The sequence below is a fragment of the Cupressus sempervirens genome, chromosome 11 (genome assembly GCF_028749045.1).
Source record: "Cupressus sempervirens isolate cs-2001-9-10 chromosome 11, ASM2874904v1, whole genome shotgun sequence".
In the NCBI taxonomy this organism is placed as follows: domain Eukaryota; kingdom Viridiplantae; phylum Streptophyta; class Pinopsida; order Cupressales; family Cupressaceae; genus Cupressus; species Cupressus sempervirens.
In genome coordinates this window covers 214777618-214798737 of record NC_143128.1, presented here as the reverse complement: position 1 = coordinate 214798737, position 21120 = coordinate 214777618, and the positions used below count along the sequence as shown (strand labels likewise).

At 37.6% G+C, this 21120-nt stretch overlaps 1 protein-coding gene across 1 annotated transcript in view; it reads right to left on the bottom strand.

Moving 5' to 3' along the window:
* Nucleotides 1–21120, bottom strand: part of LOC149528928 (Zn-dependent exopeptidases superfamily protein) — a 184700-nt gene that overhangs the window by 78530 nt on the left and 85050 nt on the right. Inside the window, exon 8 of the mRNA XM_089811392.1 lies at nucleotides 15977–16138. Coding sequence (XP_089667518.1) covers nucleotides 15977–16138 — 162 coding nt within the window. The remainder of the gene's footprint in view (nucleotides 1–15976; nucleotides 16139–21120) is intronic.

The window sequence follows — 21120 nt, the reverse complement described above, 5'->3', positions numbered from 1 at the left end:
TAGGCATATATATTTAAATGCTAAATGAAAATATAATATGGCATTTATGCCATTCTATAATTGTTTCCAAATAATCCAATTTCAAATTTATACTGAACCAGAATAGCGTAAAATCAATTACAAATAAATAAATAGGAACATAAGAACACTAGAGATACCCCGGGAAAACTGTCCTACTCAAGGGAAAAACCCAACCACAACAAGAAAAGTCACTTTATTGAAAAATGGATGAGTCTGAATACAATTCTCACAAATGCTAAGACTGCATGCTTTGGATGAGCACCATATTGATTTCCATTTACAATAATACAGACTGAAATATATCCTTTACTCAGACTGATAAGTGTCTTTATACACTACTAACACAATGCAAGGCAATACTCATCTACAGATTGTTGGTCCCAACCAGTACTAAGGGGGGGGTGAATCAATACAAATTCTCCAACCGGTCTGCTGAACTAATATTTCAAGCAAACTAGATAATAATCACTTAACTGATACTATAATGATAAAAGTATTAAGATAAAAGCACGTAATCTCACACAAAAAAACGTACATCAAGTGATACAGAGATTTTATATGTGAAAAACCTTGATGAGAGGATGAAAACCACGATGGGAGTAATATACCCACTGGCATTTTACTGCAGGTAAAAAGTTTCCCGATTAGAGGCTACAACTGTTCTTTCTAGAAACACATTTAGTTATGACTATTAGCTACCTGTTAGGATTACATAAGCTTGTCAAAACTACCTCATTAAAGGATTTAAACTCTCCTTCTAGGAGATACCAGGTTAGAAGTTTTACAATATGCTTGCTACTGATGCATGCCCGGTCAAGAGCTTACAACTTATTACAATGGTAAAAGAAGGCAATCAAAAGATTGGTCTATACCTTGAAGCTGGCTTGATCTTCTTACTTAGTGTTGGCTTCCTCTGTGATATTTGTCGTATCATCTCTTTACTTCTCTACTCTACCCTGTCTGCAGTACACCAGTCTGCGATAGCCTGTCTATTTTGTTTTACCCTACTTCTGTACAACACTTCAGAACTCTTTTGCACACTTCAATCATTCCATCACTTAATAAGAAAAGTTTCCAAACTATATAGTTCACAATCTTTTAGATGCAAACAAACATCCTGCCCAAACTCCATGAATTCACAATTTGAATCGCATGTCTAAGTTGTTAATGGAAAACCCGTGACACCTACTTAGTAGGGTCTAGACAAATAGCTTTGCCAGTTCTACTACAGGCCTATGTATAGCCTCTATCCTTTCTTCTTTCGGTTGTTCCATCTGAACTTCAGTCACATCACTGTGTAGTGTGTATCCCGTTGTGTGTTACGCCGAAGGTGACTCACCATGTTGACTGTGACTTGACACATTGCCTTTTGTTGTGTGTTGCCTTGTTCTTAGCTTCTCATTTGATCTGACCAGTGTAGATGTCTACTGGTGGTCTTGAGACGGTATGCACATTACTTCCTCCTTTCACCGGTTGCCAATCAATGACAACACCTTGGTGTGCTAAGTGTTAGCATCACCAGGCACCTTTCTTTATGCCATTGAGACTTGTAAGTCCAACACAGATGACTCTTGATAACAGCACATACAGGAAGTCTACAAAATACTCCTCACAATATGCAACACATATATAAACAATGAACAAAAACCAAACTCTTGCAATGATTGCATATATAGAATAAGGCGCTATAGATAGATTTCGCAATAACATTAACATCAAAAGCTCTCATTCGATGCTAGCAAAACCATACTATTGAAAAATGTCACCAAAGATTAAAGTCGATGAGCTACAAAGCCTTGATGCAGAAAGGAAAAGTATAAGTTACCTAGATGGTAACACTAATGTGAATAGACTACCACAATAGCCACATACGTAGAAGTTACTCAAGTATCTTAGAATCCCAACAATTGTAATAAAATAATAGTTACACCTCCATGGGGGAAGGGGAGACGGGTGGACAGGGAGTGTGTGGGGGGTTATATAATATATACTATACATATGGTACTTGAAATGCTAACTACAAAAAGATATATAACAATATAAGACATAAAATAATAAATATGAAGTATAAGTTGATCATGACCACTATTGTTAGTTTAGTTTTACATTGCATTGAACATTGAACAATAAAAGAGATCTAACTTCTAACTTCTATTATTCTATCAAAGAAGCTAAATAATCAAAGATTGAAGACTCAAATTCAAGAGTCATAGATATCAATTTATACAAAGTATGACTACCACGATCTCATCAATGTCATCACAAAGATAAGTCATAATTGCATCCAGCGTGATATGATCAAAATATTCAATGTTCAATGGTTCATATATCCAAGTCCAAGACAAAAAACAAGAGCATAATCAAAATATCAAGGCCCAAAAGCCAACAAAATGCAGTTCAGCCTAGAGGCCTCTAATCATCCATGTCAAGCTAAGGCTCGGCAAACTCAAAGTTTGACCTCTTACAATCTCCAAGGGTAAGAGCCGCTAGAGGAACACAGACCAACCCTACACCAGAAGTACTCTCATCCTCATCAACCCATGATGGTTCCTCTGGCTCTACATCCCATCGTGTTAAAAGGCTATCCTTGTACACATGTGTCTTGCAATCATTGATATGCAAGGCACAATGTACAGCCTCTAGCTTCTCTTCATCCTTAGAGGTAAGTTTGTTCCTCTTAAGAGAGTGGATGAAGCTATAAGTAGACCAGTTCCTCTCAAAAGGTAAAGAACTAGATGCCTAAGATAGCAATCAAATGACTGATCAGAAAATTGAAAATCATAACTAAAAGTTGAAGTGAAAGTGAAAACGTATAATTTTTATAATTAGAATTTAGGTTCTAAAGTCGAAGAACAACATACCTATGTAAGAGATGAATGGCTAGTGTGGTCATTGTTGATTAGGGTCCATGACATTTCCATCACAAAATTGGATCCTCTTATACCATTGTTTTTATGTCCTCCTTTGCTCTAGATTTATAATCATTACGAGTAGCAAATTTGGTCCACTCAAAGCAAACCTTCCCACCAGTCTCAGAGTCATACATCCTATCAATGCACTGGAAGAACCCTTCCTAAACCTGAAATTCAAATTTTAAAATCTGTAAATTAAAAAATTAAAGATTCGTGACAACATGATAAATTGATAGTAGATTATCCCATCATTGTTCAGTGATGTAACACTCCCAAGCCTAGGCATGTACTACTTTGGATTTAATGCATAACCCATCCATGTGTAAGGGAGTCTTGAGGTTGCCCATTTATGGTGAATAATAGACCAAATGTGCTCAATGTAAAATGTTAAACTAGGGTCCCTCTCTCACACAACTACCCTCATCTGGTCAAGTATAGCATTAATGCACTCATATACCTCTCCAAGGGTAGCGGCATCCCCATCACCATATTTGATGACCTAGAAAACTACAGTGATGATAGAGAATGTATTTTGCATCACTCCAAAATACATTGCTCTTCACTATCTCCTTCACCCTCATCGCTTGCTTTGTCCTAGACCCATCCCACCTATTCCACTCATTCGTCATAACCATAAGTTGCAACTACTCCTACAACTCAATCATTCTCTCCAAAAGAATGAAGTAGGATGCATATCGGGTTTCAACTGGTTTCAAGAACTCCTTTGCGAGGCTCTTGAAAAAGGCATGCGATGTGTGGTGATTGCAAATAAACATCTATACATCTCTAGCATCGCTTACTACTCCCTTAATACAAGCAATCTTCCCTGTGTCCTTAAGTGCATTGTTCATGGCATACACACAACATGGAGTCTACCAAATATGTTTGTACGCTGCCTCAACAAGTCTCCCTGCAACTTTACACAGGTGTTGCATTTGTCATTACTTGGACCACATTTTGTTGCCCAACCTCCGCAATAGCTATCTGAAGGATATCAAACTAAAAAATCAGCATGCTTTCCATGCCTTGAATAGTCAATAGCCCTTCCGTGCATGTACTTATGATAGTGATGAGTGGACAGTTCCTAACGTCCGTCCACCCATCCATGAGGATGTTGGACCCATACTCCTCCCAAATTTAGCCTCATCTTCTACATATGTAGACCAATCTTGGCATACTCTTTATCCAAGACTGTAGTCTGCAATTTGTGCTCTCCTGGTAGCACAAATGACAATCCTCCTCCCCTTGCCAACAACTACATCATCTCCTTATAATAAGAAGACCATGTCACATGAAGAGGTATGCCATGAAAAAAAAGAAATCTACCAATGGCATCCTCTATCCCCTCTCTTGTGTGAGCATTAAATAAATCAGCTATGGGGTTACTTTTAGATGACAGATTTCTATTCCCCTTGCTAGATTGTTCTTCAGCCATAGCACTAGATGTAGAATGACCTGACGTTGCCCCTCCAAATGATCTAGCTCTCTGTTGTGCTCTAGGAGTAGGAATATGTGGTTGTGCCTACTCATAAGCCTATTGAAGACTAAATCTAATGCCCACCAGTTAAGGTGGTAGGTACCTGAACTCCCAAGTCATCTAGACCACCCCAAAACTTAGTGAACTCAATTTTGTAATGCAAATTTTTTTATTCCACTAAGAACTTACATACACCCACACCTTTTCCTATCCAAAAGAGGAAGTGTCAATTGACTCTAGTGATACTGCCAAACCAATTTGTCCCACAAATGTTGCATTTCCACTTCCTCGTACCACCACCTAATGTTCGTGAAGTTATTTGTTGTTGCAAACTGTCTGAGAGGAGATTTAGGATCATAACTACCCCTAGCCCACTTTGCCAAAAGAGTGGAGGGGCAATCTATAGCTAGTGGACCAGGCAGCCAATTATCTACTAATTGAGACTTAGTTTCCTCATTCTCTTCACCATGTTGAGGGTTATAATCTTCTCGGCTACTATGACAATGGGCCTCTAGTCCTATCTCATCATCACTATGATTTGACCCACTTGAGTGATGACCTTGGGAGCTCATTTTCACACTGCATTTCAAAAAAAAAAAAAAAGAATAAATAAATGCATGCTGAACCTATGCCCTTCAAAATCACAGCTATTTTAATAAAAATTTAAGCAACAAAAATTTGGAAATGAAACAAGCAGCATCTATTAAAATCTAGAAATGAAATTCAACTAACTAAAAATTACTAACTAGAAACAAAAATCAATAAACTTGACTTGAAAATAATAAAATTAAATTAAAAAACCATGAAACACCCTACCTTTTGCTTGAAAAATCTCTTGAACAAGTTGAGAAATCTTCCTTCTCTTCTTCTTGCTCCATGTCACTCCTCTTTGACTTCCAATCACTCTCTTCACTCAAACATGCACCCTTTTATGAGCTCTTTATTCTTCTTCTCACTTCTATTACGAAAATTGGAAAACCATGAATGAATAGAAATGAGAAAACATAGAGGTTTTACGGGATTTCAACCTCTAAATGGACCCCACATACCCTAGGGCTAAGAAACATTTAAAAAAATTATTAAACCTTTTAACTTTTTTTATTTTGCACTTTATAAGTCTCCCAAAATTGGGTATGTTCGTCCATCTCCTAGAGGGGTTGAGGGATGCTTCCCCATCCCCCTATCCCCACGGGGGGCGCAAGGTCGTCCCCCCTCCCCAACGTGCGGCAAAATGGTGGTGCCACTGGGAATGAGGGAATGTCATCCTCCCATCCTAGGTGCATCTTTGTCTTGACTGTGGCATGGGGAAATGACCAGGACGCATCCCTATGTTACTATGGCTGAAATATAATAATCTTCCATATTGATAGTCACCAGAAAGAAAGGATAATGAATGAAGTTTGACTACAACAAAAGTTACAAAGAGTGACCATCCATATGCCAACATGAAGACTCTCCATGTACTCTGACGTTTTAAATCAAAAAGACAATACTACTCAAATAGATGAACTGATCACAAAGGAAAGTACTTAGTGGTCTTAATGATCGATATCAAAGGACACAATACTCCATATGGATGAATCAATCATCAATCAAGACTTCAATAGCCACGTACTACTACAATCATATTTTGAACCACAATGGTACATTTGATGTATCTCTTTAATTACAAATAATTGAGTCTCTTCAATCCTCAATCATGTATGCGCTTGAGCATATGAAACATCAACATTGATAGAGATAACACTTTTAGACAAAAACAATCAAAATAGGTAAAGAAGATAGCTCTGTAATTACCAAACATCAACACTCACCCTTAGCAAAGGACATACCTTTTCCAGATTCTCAAGTCATGGAGTCTCTTACCATGACAATTACAATCGATACATTGTGAAGGAAACTAAAACTTTATCACGGAGCCTCTTAATGTGATAGCATCATGGAGTCACCCAACATGATGTTCATTGTGCCTACTCCCATGTGAAAATAAACAACTCACATCACAAAGTCGCTCAACATGACATCTACTATGGCGACTTCCATGAGTGGAAAGAATAACAAGGGCTTTCACCTCAATTCTTTCCATCTCAGAGAAAAATGCATTACAAGGGCTTTTACCTCAAATTTCTCCATCTCAAAGGAAAATGCATTACAAGGGCTTTGACCTCAAATTTATCCATCTTAGAGGAAAAATGTATTATAGATGTTTTCACCTCAAATTTTTACCTCAGGGAAAGATGCATTACAATGGCTTTCGCCTCAAATTTCTCTACCTCAGAGAAAAATGCATTATAGTACATAAAACGAGCAACTAACATTGAGACTATCTCTCAATAAAGACTTCTTCTCAGCAAAAGCAGCATTCTAAGAACTTTAATTCTCACAATAAATTACAATTGACTCCAATGTTTGACCAAACAAGGAGATTCCAAACCCACACTGCTTCACAAGCTTGTTTATCCTCTGCAAAAGACTCGACACTTTCCATCTACTACTCAAGCTCTCTTGAATCTCAAACCCGATATAAAGGAAGAGTCACTTCAAAGTGTTTGCAAACTCAAACTAGGCAATATACAGGACATGCTTTGCCCAATGCAAATAAAGAACCTACATATTTCAAACACGTATAGATAGATGCCCAATGTTTGTAAATTATTTCCAAGAACTCGCATAAGATGAATATGCAATGCCTTAGATAATAAGATTTGGCTATCATCTTCAGCAACGCTATAGTAACTAATCCTCTTCACAGTCGGTTGAGAGTCCATCACAGAGTTAGGTAGCACAGTGCAACTATTAACAATCTCTAGATCAACACTACAATGTCCCTCAATAGCACCCAATAAATACTCAAAACATGTACAAGCTTGCTCAAAAAAGCTATTCTTGAACCTGCATGTATAATCTAGAACCTATGGAGGTGAACTCAATTTACTTCACATGCAGAACCTGGACCAACAAATGACTTCAATCTTTTATCACAGATTCACAAAGTACCCTTACAACCTAGGTTCAAACACTTCTATGAAAATCCAATCCAAAACATCCTGTAGAAAACTTCTCTTAATTCCTCTAGATTCAATAACATACCAATCTTCATACTCAACAACCGTTAGTCATCATGATTCTAGTAGAACCCAATCGCCCTACTCTGACATCGATCTTTACTTAAACCCACTCCAATACCATCTTAGAAATTGAACTAGAATAGCATATTCTCGAGGACAAAACCCATCCACACCAAGAAAAGTCACTTTGTTGGAAAATGGATGAATCTGTATACAACTCTCAAAAATGTTAAGCTTACGTGCTTTGAATGAACACTATAGTGATTTCCTTTTACAGTAATATACACTCAGATATATCCTTTACTCACAGATTAATGTGTTTTTATACACTACTAACAAAATGCACAGCAATAGGTATCTACATATGACTCTTGATAAACAACACATATAGAAAGTCGACAGAATACTCCTCAAAATCTGTAAAAATTACATGAGCCAATGAACAAAAACAAAACTTCTGCAATGATCGCATCTACAGAATAAGAACCTGTAGATAGATTTATCAATAACATTAACATCAAAAGCTCACTCAATGCTAGGAAAACCATACTACTGAAAAATGTCACCAAAGATTGAAGTTGATGATATACAAAGACCTAACACATAAAGGAATCCCATAAGTTGCCCAGATGATAACACTATTTTGAGTAGACTGCCAAAACAGCCATGTATGGAGCAATTTCTCAAATCTCTTAGAATTCCAGCAGCTACGCTAAAAATAATACTCTTCCATATTGATATTTGACATAAAGAAAGGACGATGAATGAAGTTTGACTACCACAAAAGATTAAAAGAGAGATCATCCATATGTCAATGTGAAGACTCTCCAAGTTCTCTAGCGTTTTAAATCAAATAGACAAAGCTACTCAAATATGTGAATCGATCACCAAGGAAGATACTTCGTTGTCTTAATGATCAATACCAAAGGACACAATACTTCATCTGGATGAATCATTCATCAACGAAGACTTCAACAACCACATACTACTACAGTTATGTTTGAGCCACAACGCTACATTTGATGTAGCTCTTCAATTACAAATAGTTTAGTCTCTTCAATACTCATTCATGTATGCATGTGAGCATATGAAACATCAACACTAATGGAGATAACACTTTCAGACAGAAACAATCAGAAAAGGTAAGGAATATAGCTCCACAGCTACCGAACGTCAACAACGGGAATATATATTTAATATATATACATAAGGCATAGATATTTAAATGCTAAATGGAAATATGATACGGCATTAACACCAAACTATAATTGTTTCATTGTAATGTCCCCATCTTTTTAGCCTCTAAGTGGAGTTCTTAGCATTTACATTCTCCGAAGGCTAAGTGGAGGAATAAGGAGAAATTGATTAAATCAATTTCTTCGGTAAATTCTATATTGTAGCCGACGGGTAGAATAGTATCCGAACAGGTGCGTGACGATTGAGTCACCCCTTCGGGAAAGTATATCTACACCGTCTGGAAGGGACTTTGGATCATCAATGGTAATCATCTGAACCATATTGTAAACAGTAAAGTTCATATTGCGTATAGGAATAAAGTATTTGTTCTATGTTATATCTTACTATACTACATGCGTTAAGTATCATTTTACCCTATATGGTAAACATTTGGCACCGGAAAGCAAACCTAAAAAGATGAGCCGGGAAGCAAAAATACAGTTAATACAGCTCGCGTGTGGGGATCTGACGCAGGCGGAACAGGAAGCCCTCACGGACACATCCAGGGGTAGAGGGTTAAAGAAATCCAATGTGCAAGAAGGTCACTGGCTTTGTCTCATGGACGTTGTGAAGAGTCGCCTCACAGGCTCTAGCCACGCCTCAAACATTTGATTTCCACGTGTAGCAATGATTAACGGGATTTTGCACGGTAGGGTGTATGACTGGGCTGCATTGTTGGCCGAACGGATGTATGAATTCATAACATTACAACACAAGACATTCAACATGCCACATTATGCCATCGACCTATTCTTGGAGGCAACAACGCGAATGATCCCCAACGATGCACTGGAGCCCAAATCGAGACCACTCACGCCAAGCGAACCACCAATCATGCAGTGGAGACATCTTGATACACTTGGCACAAAGACCACAATCGAATAGAAACGACTAAGACCAGACAAAGGAAATACCGACAGTGGTCGGGAGGAGACTTCTTCGGAGGAGAGTGGTACCGATGGGGAGGAGGAAAAGGATGAGGTAGAGCTGATTACAGCTACACCATTGAGATTCCCACGGCTTGCACTTTCAACAAAGGCACATTTGGCTCCCGTAGGTATTCATAGTATTTCGGGGTTTGGTCAGTTTAGGCAACCAGTAGTAATGATGCCAACTTCAGTTGTGATTCAACCTACTGAGAAAGCACGAGCAAAGACACAAGCTATCTTGAGGCACCAGCAGAGGCACATTCGACACCAATGGAGATAGTCGTTTCGAAGGTAACAATGGAGCTTTCTTGTGAGGCTTTACTAGAGGCTGGGGATGAGGTACGTGTACCTAATACAGAGATGGACACTGAGGTAGGAGTAATGGAGATACCGACAGGTGAGGGTTTGAGGACATCGGGTGTCCAATCAGACGTAGTGGGTTCAGATGCAGTGGTTACAGTGGATACGGCATTGTTAGCAACACCTGTGCGAGACAAAGAGAGCATAACCTAGAAGTTGAGCACGTACCTGAGTACACGGTTCCACCATACCCCAACACCTTGAGTGTACCTGCAAACACCTATGCGAGAAGTAATTCCAGAGGGAAACCCTTTCCAGGCACAGGTAGAGGAGCCAACACAGGATGAGGGACTACCACATAGCGCTATCGAGCATATGGCGGAAGCAGTAGAGAGGGCTATGGGTGTGCAGCAAGAACATCCAATAGCGTCAGAAGCAGTGATGAGAGAGACATTCTTTGCTGATATAGCAACTCTAGCGACTCGAGCTCGCCAAGTGGTGGCCTCTGCAGAGATTTAGGCTTTGGACTCAATAGTGAAGGAGCTGGAGAGAGTAGTATCCTTCATGAGATTAGGATGCTCGGCTGCCTTTACAGTTTGTTTCGAGGAACGGGGATGGCTGAATGTTGAGACTGCAAAGATGCGACAAGATTGGGCCACGACGAGAAGTCTTGGTATGGAGAGTCGAGTAGAGACTTTGACTCATGAGATAGTGGAGATAAACAGGGAGGCATATTACACCCTGCAGAGGAGCCAAGCAAATCAAGTAGTAGCTAAGAGGGCTCGGGACGAGTCAGCTACCAGGTTAGCCACGGAGAGGGCAGTCTGGGAATCCGAGAGGGCAGCCTTGTTAGACAGATAGAGTCAGCTATAGAAACTGGCACCGGAGAAGGAACATTTAGCAGCAGAGAAGGAGCGAGTAGCAGATGAAAAGGAGAAAGAGTTGGGAGAGATTGTTGGGATGATGCAATTAGCTTTAGAGCTTCAGATGGAGATGGAAGCGGAATTGAAAGTTCAAAAGGAGTAAGTCTACAAGCTACGGGCGGAGCTGAACGAACTGAGGGCACAAATGGCCACTACACTAGGGACACATCCCTCTGTTTAGTATCTATACATTGATGTAATTAGTTGTTTATTTTGAGTTTTGTTGTATTGTCATCCGGAGACAACTTTTCTTTTGGGGGGGATGATGTTTTCGGTAAATTCTATATTGTAGCCAACGGGCAATATAGTATCTGAACGGGCGCGTGACGATTGAGTCACCCCTTCGTGAAAGTATATGTACACCGTCCGGAAGGGACTTTGGATCATCAATAGTAATCATATGAATCATATTGTAAGCAATAAAGTGCATATTACGTATATGAATAAAGTATTTGTTCTATGTTATATCTTGCTATACTACATGCATTAAGTATCGTTTTACCCTGCACGGTAAACAAAATTCAAATTAAAAGGTGACTTTATATTTAATTAATTTAATTAAAAGTGAATAAAGTTAAGTAAACAAATTTAAAATATCTTCTAGAAGGAGGAATTAAATATTATTTTATTTCTTCTAGAAGGAGGTCCATCTATTGGAAGAAAAGAATAAATAGGGAAGGCAGCCACATTGTTGATCATCGAATGTGTTGCCATCTACTCTACTTGATAACTTGTGGAGCCAAGGGTTTCTACAGTTGCTACATTGATCATTGGGAATGAACACTCCCATTGATTTGCATAACCGACATGGTGAAAGATCTTCCGAAGGGTTGCAGCTATTGGAGAAGACAACTCCGTCTTTTCATTGTCCCAAATTTGTGTCCTAGGGCTAGATTTGTGGAGTGAGATTGAAGGAATAAGTCGGATATTGCTACAGTAACTTGCTATAGTAATGCTGCAACAGTATCGCTGCTACAGTAACTCTGCTACAGTGATTCGCTACAGTAAAATCCCGATATTTTGGGTGGTTTCCAGGTTCATATTAATTTATATTATTGCATTGCATTGAGGTAAGATCTAAATATTTAGGGCATTTGTAGGGATTTAGAAATCAGTTGTGGAGGTCTTGTAATCTGACTTATATCAGAATCTTATATAAGAAAGTTGTCAAAATTGATTAGAATATCATTCAAAATCATAGCAGGCGTTGCCCTAATGTCTTATTGTTGTAGATGCATATTTTCTCATTTGTAATCAATGCTATATGTTTCAAAAAATACAAAAACATTTGCATCTTCATTGTTAGATGTTTTGGAGTTCTTTGCAAGCATATTTATTAAAGTTTGGCATTTAGAAAGAAATCAGAAAATAGACTTGCAGTATATGCCTTGTGTGCAAGTGTTTGACAAAATTCTCAGGTTAAGGAATCAAAAAATCTAATTCCGAATTGAAAGCGATATTACATTTATACTAATCCAATTTCAAATTTATACTGAAATCATTTGAGCTTTACTTTTGAGAATAACATTTCCAGATTTAGATTGTTTTAGCTTCTACAATGTACTAATGAATGCCATGACAAAAAGTATGGAGAATCTTGGTGGGCATAGCTACGCCCCTTACCTAATATTAAGTCACTTCTTATTGTGTTTTTCATATCAACCTTCAACATGACTTAATAATGGCAATGAGTTGTTTTCTTATGTAACCTTTTGGGCATTATTTATGATGGGAAGTCACCTTCATAATGGCATACTCCATAAGCCAATATAATAGTTGCTTTTGTGGAAAAGAAAAGTGCAGCTTCATTTTATTGTAAGCTACAATATTGGATAAGGAGAGTCATATTGTTGGTTGCTTATAGAGAGTTGTAAGTGTTGGTTTTGTTTTGTAGAGTGGTGCAATAAGTTTGGAAGGGATATTATTTCTTTTGGTTATAAAAACCATTTCTTTATCATAAAATAGAGGAGAATGTATTTTGGGGCATATACTCTGAGGTGTTTGAAACTTCGAAAGGAAAGGTGCATGAGAGAAGTTAATTTGCGGTCAAGAACTATGTAAGTGTACTTACTATTATTTTCCTCTGTTATGAAAGAATAGTAGTGTGAATGAGAGAAAAGTAGCAATAATCTGCCAAAAATCCCGATTAAACCTGAATCCTAGAGCCAGCCAATTTTTCCCTGAAACAAATCCTTGTTCATGAGAAAATTGTTGACCAAAATAGCTGATCATCTTCAAAAGCTTGTGATGCTTAACATGATCCTCAACAACCAGGTATGAATGTAGCATGTACTATTGGATTATAACTTGAAGGACAATTCCTTGTATAAAATGAACAAACTCATTTATCTTTCGAATGGATCACATGCACTACCATTCCAAAGTAGACCCATAAATCCAGATTTCTCTTGTTGATCTGCAAATGTATGTGTAGTTTCACCTCAAACTGTAACCTCGTGCTCAGGAAAAAGTGAAGTTTCTAATTTCCCAGTGACTTTCAACGAAGCGTGATGTTGTATTGGACATCCTCTTGACAGGAAAAACTGAAAACTCTTCTTTTACAGATGTACCCTTATCAACTGCAACATTCCGCCAATCAGAATGGGATACCTCATGTGATTCAAGTGAAAACACGACATTGCTTGCTTCTACATCATGCTGCTCACAAACTCCAGATTTATAATAAATGTGAACAGTGCTTGACGAAAACTCCTCTATGATGTTCATGAAATGGTCGTCATCAAGTTTTGGGGTAGCAGTCTCATGCTGGATACATTCAAGTTCATGAAACATAAATGCATTCTATTCAGCTTGACTTGCACCTTTCTGCATGTTCATCTTTCCACAGCTTAAGACATGTTTGTCCTCATTAACCAACTTCTTGGCAAGATTATTTTTATAACCTGAAGATTTACTCCCCATGGTATCTTGCACAGTAGATCCTTGATAATTCACTGACCAAATATGACAGTTGCCAGCTATGTTTGTTTCCTTTTCCTAAAAAATTATAGCAAGATCACTTTCTTCGGAATCAGAACCTTTCACAGCTGCATTTACAGCAGAATTGTGAGCAGCATTGGGATGCAGCCTCCTTGGAGTGTCCTTGTAAGGAAAAGAGAAAACAACTTGACTTATTTTCTTTTTGATGGCAAGTAGCTCATTAGCCAACCTTTGCACCATAGGGATGTGTTCTACCAAACAAAGAATACGAATCCAAAGAAGAGCTTTCCCAAGATCCATTTGGTTCACTTTTTATCTGCCCAGCGAGGATGAGATCATCTTCAGGCTCAGTAGCCCAAGTCTGCGCAGCTGCAAGAGTAGCTGGAGTTGTTCTTCTCAACAAAACACTTTCATCGGGCACTTAAGCCTTGACAATAAACACTTCAAATTCTCAATCATAGGGTGAGCAATAGCTGGAATTCTTCATGTGAACTTGTTGAAATGAGAAACAAATTCATGCATTGGGATATCCATTCCAAAATCCCCATTAGTTATTGGAATTCGTCAAATAAAAAACTTGATTAGGAAGGGGTGACGGAGAATTGGGATATTTATTTGCATTTGCCAAAAAATCTCTATAGATTGGGCAACTTCTACATATGACATGGCTAGTGGAAGTGGCATTATAGCATATTTAGAGTTGAAGTTGGATTTTGATCTATGGTATGTATTAAAATCTAATTTTAATTTATATATGACAGAAATTAGTAATATGCTCAAAAAAAATCAGTAATGTGTGGTTCTGAAGAATACATTTTAATTTATATAATTGTTTGCTAAAATTCCAAATTAATGTCGAGTCTTCACCAAGTTTTGGTCAATTCTTGAATTTTTGTCGAGTTCCAAATTTTTAAAAATTCTGGGCCAAAAGAGTTGTTGAGTGAGAGTTTTTGAACTATGTCGTGTGGTTTTAAAGGTCCTCATTTGCACCATAGAGTACCCTAGACCCCCAGAAGGGACACTGCCCATTGACCTCAACAGTGGCATATTGCTCCTCAACCTTGCTAGGGGAATTACCCCAAGCCCCCATTTGATTTTTCAAGTACCCCACAAGTTTCAGTTTGCATGGTACAAGTCATTGTCTACATTTTGTTATTAGTCTTCCCAAATATTACTTGATATTTACTTGTCATTTGGAAGACAACTTTTTCTTTGGGGGGGATGATGTAGTTAGCATACAATATTTGTCATTATGTATGAAAATATTGCTTATTTGAAAATACATTAATTGTTCATGTTAAGCTGTGTGTAATTCTCAAGTAGTTATAAGTGTTGGTTATTTATGGTTGTGTTCTTCTTGGCAACCATCGGGTCCTTTAACTATGTTGTGTATCATCAAGGAAGATAGTATGACGTAGTGGGACCAACTGTAATCCTTAGCTGACCATCCCTACTCTTTTTCTCTGTAATAATTTCATGAGAAAACAAAGATAAATTTTACTATTTGCCATTTGGTATGCACTGTCATCTTCATTGTTACTAAGTATTTGTTTTATTAGGAATAGCAAGCACTACCACACTGACTATATTTCCAACTTCGCAATGAATGCTGCAAACAAACTAGTTGGTGAAACCCTGAGAATTTATACTACATCCCTATAACATCATCAAAAAAGATTACAATATCATAATGAACATAACTAAAATTCTAATTATAAAATTATTACAATTTACAACATTGTTGTTTCAATCCAAAAACAAAGCAAAATTTTGAAATTGTAATATATAATGCTGACAATGTTAACATCCTAATTTCAGCTAGCCTGTCAGCAATGAAAATTATATGCACAATGTATATATAAGGAAAAAACTATTACATTGTGCCCTATAAAAATCACAGCACAAGGTGGCCAAAGAAATTTGAGCAGAGAGTGGACTGTATCAATTTATATACATTAGCACAGACTGTGGTGTCAGCATGACATCAACAATTTCTACTTTACTAATCCAACTTTATGACAATCCAATACTTTAAAAGTAATTTTTTCATCAAATCGACAGTGCTGTAATTTCAGCTTCTAGACACAGGATGCTATACATTTGTGAGTACTTGAACACACATGTGAAAAACACTAGCTATACCATATTTAATACATGTCTTGACTCTTACCACCACATCAAAATAGACAATTTGTTGTTTATCAGAGTCTCCATCTTTGTGCAATTTCACATTTTGCAAATGAGGTGATGTCAATACTTCACATAATAAAGCAAGCATATTATCTCCAAGATGCTGAAGTGAACCAGGCTTCAAAAAATCCAATTTGTCATTCTGCATGAGAAAAAATTTACAAATGGAGGAACATCATGAATCGGGAAAAAATGAACCATCATTTCAGCACATTATACAAGCCTATTTGCCAGCATGATGATAAATGAAATAATTTACATATGTTAATTGATTGACATCTGCATCTAGATATAAACAAATGCTTGTGCAGTTTTTTCTGAGATTTAAAAATTAAAACAGATTGTAGTTGTAAGAAGTCAATCATATAGATTCTCCATATAGATAGCCACCTACTGGGTACACTAATTCATTTGTAATACACAATTATTAGCTAAAAATATCATACAAAAAGATGATTACGATACAATATTTAAGCAAAAATATCTGAACCTTAACTGCAAAACATGACAGTACCTAAACAAAAATAACAAAACTTGATGTTTCCCCATGTATTTGTTCATCACCAATATGGGTTATTATGCATGTGTGGTGATGCTTGTTTTCTCTTCTTGTTTCTGTGAATCAGCTGTATGCATAAATTCTATAAGTTCATATCCTCTGTAAATTTACCACCACAGAAATTAGGAAAATTAGAATTTGCATTTTGCTCCTTCTGTTTACAGTCATTGAAAACTTAAATCATGGCTGCATCAATATTGGTGCACTTAGTAAAACTTTCATCATAAACATTATGTAGATCAAAACCCGCCTTTCTCCTCCTGATTGCAATGTTTAGAAACTGTTGCATGCTGGTATATCAATCTGAACAGTTGTTTTATTTTTAAACTATGTCATGAACAAATTCTGGAGATATATCTATTGGATATTTTCTATGCTATTGTTGTTGTTCATGTATGAAGTATCTCTTTTCAATTCTTTATGGAAATATCAAATTTTGACCATGTCTTCTTGACATCGCTAACAATGCTCTATCATGATTATCTCTCCATCTTGCATCTTCAACTTTATCATAAATGGGGGTGCTAAATTTTGCAAAAAATTTGGGTTCCATCACCTGGCAGGTGAACACTTCCATATATGGCATAGAACCACTTCCATATTTGGCATTTGACTACTTCCACATCTGGCACAAGGCTCTGCCATATCTAGCAGACAACAACTACCACTTGTGTCCTTGTTGATCTACTGGTTTTAGCATATGTCAATTCTATTTGTATGGGTCAGCATGTTGTTGTTGCTATTGCTTTTGAGTATGTTGATATTTCTGCCTAAACTGTTACGACAGATGGTGTTATCAGAATGATACCTGTTAAGTACCAGAATTTGCACCCAGTGCTGAAATGAAAAAGTTCAACAATTCTGGCATAACATGGGAATCAATTCTACATGAGACATGCAATTGAAGTGAAACTTCCAGTTTCTAGGCCGATTCCTATAAGATACTTCACTAAAACTCACGAAAACTTCCTGTGGGAAAGGCAAAGAAAGATGACAGAAAGGAAAAATTTAGCCTATGGTGATGCAACTGGATTTCAAATCTATGATATTCAGAGAAAAACCTTCACACTTGAAAATCATGAAGCAATGATTAAACTCACACAACTTGCCTTCGACATGCACATGCATAAATGTTTTGCAGAAAGGTTGAAATGACTATTTGCCCAGTAAAGGAAAATGGATATTTCACGATAAAGAACACATTACATCTTCTATATATGACCTGCAACCTCTGCATTAAATTTCAACAAAATAGGTAGAAAGTGTGACAAAACTGAAAGGAAAAATAAAGCTTTCACTAATCAGTTCGATCAAATCACACTACAGTACTTTGCAAATGACAAAAAGATGATAAAAACTATGCCAAAATAGTCTCCAAGATAGACTTTGAATATCATACGAGAGAACCCCCTAAAGTGAGTTGTGAAACTCATTAACCACAATGCTAATTCAACCAACTGGGTCGAATTTAGGAAAAAATGCCCAGAAATGGCACCTAAAACACCTTCAAATGGAATGTGCTTGATGACAAGGTCAAGCCACCTCATACCCCACTGTGAAAGCTCTTTAAAAACACCTTAAAAGCCCCCCAAACTGAGTCAAAACCAACTCTAAAAGGACTTAACTATCTCCTATATTCTCTCCATTTGACTTTAATCAACTAAACCCTTCTTGAAGGAAACTCCAAAAATCATAAATAATCCTATTGTCCCCCCTTAACTATTATTTGTCCATAAATAGTTTAATAAATACTAACTGATTTATAAATTCATCAGCTAATAATTATCAAATTACAAATATAATTTATGAGATTTTATAATGACGGAATTATTTTAATCATCTATTTAATAAATTAATAACATAACAAAATACCACAATGCTATTAATTGGACAATTGAAAATGGTGAAATAAAATGCCAAAAGAAAACATGATCAAATCTCAAAGTTTTCATAAGCCTTCAGATTACTTTCTTCTCATGTGTTTTTCCTTTTCTATGCTTTTCTTGATTTGAAAGCATCTCACATACTGGCCGCCATGACATTCTATTTTCTTTTACATTCAGCACCGATCTTAGACACAATTATTTTGTGCTCCATATCAATTGGTTTTTTGAATCTTGATTCTATTTGAATCTGGACTGCAAGTTTTGCCTCTAGAGAGTTTCGACGGCTTCTCCTTTTCACTTTCATGCTGTTGGGAGTCTCTATGTTGTTTTTGCTTCCATTATTAGGTGTAATTCTTTATGGGTTTCAGTTTGTATTGACATTCTCAGCCTTTCTCTTGAATGTTCTATAAGTCACCATGATTAATAACTCTTTTGGCAAAAATTATCGTGGTTACAGATTTGAGCTTGTTTATTTTCCATTCTAAGAAAAGAAAATGTGATAGACTTAATTCCCAGTGAGTGCATTCTCCTTTGTTGAATAAAGGCACCATTAATGTGAATCTTCTTTACTGTTAACAAAATGGCTGCCTACAGGCTCTGGATTTCTCCTTTACTTTTATCGCTGAAAGTGCAGATGCCACAGGTGTTGTCGGTAAAGTTATAAAATGGCCGACAGGTAGATTAGCATGTTGTCGGTAATTATTATGTAGCCGACGAATAGAATAGCATCTGAACGGGTGCGTGATGCTTGAGTCACCCCTTCGGGAAGGTATATGTACACCGTCCAAGATGGACTTTGGATCATCGTTGTAATTGTATTCAAATTGTAAGCATTGAGTGCATATATGAATAAAGTATTTGTTCTGTGTTGTATTGTGCTATACTACATGTGTTAAGTATCTTTACCCTGTACGGTAAACATTTGGTGCCGTTGCCAGACGTACCTGGAACGAAGGAATGTTATGAAGATTAATGTCGAATTTGCTTAACAAGGATAGGAACAAGGTAAAAGACAAGGATGAACTATGTACAGCACAAGAAATTTTAATTTTAGCACAGCAGGCAGAGTGCAGGCAGAAGCTTCAGCAAATTGCCGAGGGGCACCGAAGGGGTGAAGAGACACAAACGGAGGGAGTGCACTCACCTAATAGGCTGAGGAGTGCCAAGGAATTGTTGGAGGAGACTTGAAAATGATTAAATTTGGTGGAAGAAACAGAGGAGTTCCTTAACCTGTATACACCGAGGGGAGAGTGTCCAAACGGAAGGGAAGCAACTCGCATGGCTCGAAGTGCCAAGGGAGCACGAGTGTGGAGTGAACTCTTTGTTCCCGATACACCAAATGAACAAATACAGGCGGAGAATCGAACAACTTCACTTGAAGAAGACCTTTCACCAAGTAATGCAGTTGTTGGAAGCAAGGCTATTATCCGGAGCAGCGTGGGTGTGTAGAACAACGCAGGTGTGCAGAACGATGTGGCTGGGTAGAACAACGCGGGTGCTCGGAATAGCACGGGTACTCAGAACAGCGCGAATACTTTGAACAGCACATGTACTCAGAACAGTGCGGGTGCTTAGAACAACGCAGGTGCTCAGCAAGTACCTAAGAATCAAAAGAAAGTTACAATGGCAGTTCCCAAAGAAAAATTACCCAAGTTTAACAGTGATGGTACGGCAGACCCAATCCGACATTGCAAAACGTGCGAAACCATATGAACGGCAAATGGCGTGACAGATGAGGATGATTGGGTCAGACAATTTCTAGCAACCCTACGGGGTGTGGCAATTGATTTGTTTTTCGATGCCGACCCCCAAAAACTGACTGCATGGGCGAACGTTAGAAAAGAGTTCATAGCAGAGTTCAGATTGCTTCGGGACGATAATGAAATAGTAGCGGAGATATATAGTACTAAACAAGGGAAGAATGAAACAATCTGGGCCTATGCCAAATGACTGAAAGAGCTGGTTGGAAAGATGAAAAGTCAACTGGCAGACAGTTTGAAAAAAACGATGGTTTGTGGAGGGGCTACAGCCGGCTCTGAAAAAGAAGATGAAGATTGTACCACCCACGTCGTACACCGACGCGTATAGTCATGCAATGGATTTAGAAAGTGAACAAAAGACAAGTAAGAAGAAAAAGCATAAATCCTCGGATTCAAAAGATTCATCATTTGAAAGTAGCAATAGTGACGAGGAATTGAACAAGAAGGTTCAAGCATTACAGAAAGATATGCTCCGAATGATGAAAGAATTTAAGAATTTGAAAAAAAATCCAGACACGGTGAAGGGAGAACTGTGGTGCACAGACTATAAAGAGGATGGCCATACGAAGGGCTCATGTCCGAAGAAACAGTTTTGTGACATCTGCCAGGTTGCCGGACATTCCCTAAGGGCCCGTTTGGTAGCTGGAATTAGAATAGAATTGGCATTCAGAATTCTAAAAAAATTCTAATCCATTGTTTGGGTCCGCACAATCGGAATTGGAATTGGGAAAAAGTGGAATCCAGTATCCCTATTTGACCCCCAAAACAAGGATTCCAAATTCCTTCAAAATACTTGTTATTTGGAATTCTCGTTTTAATTCCCATTTTTTGAAAATGAGGATTTCAATTAAAGTAAAAGTTAATTGGGTTTGACTTTCAGATGCCCATTTGGGGGCACTTTTTTTTGCACTAATTTTTG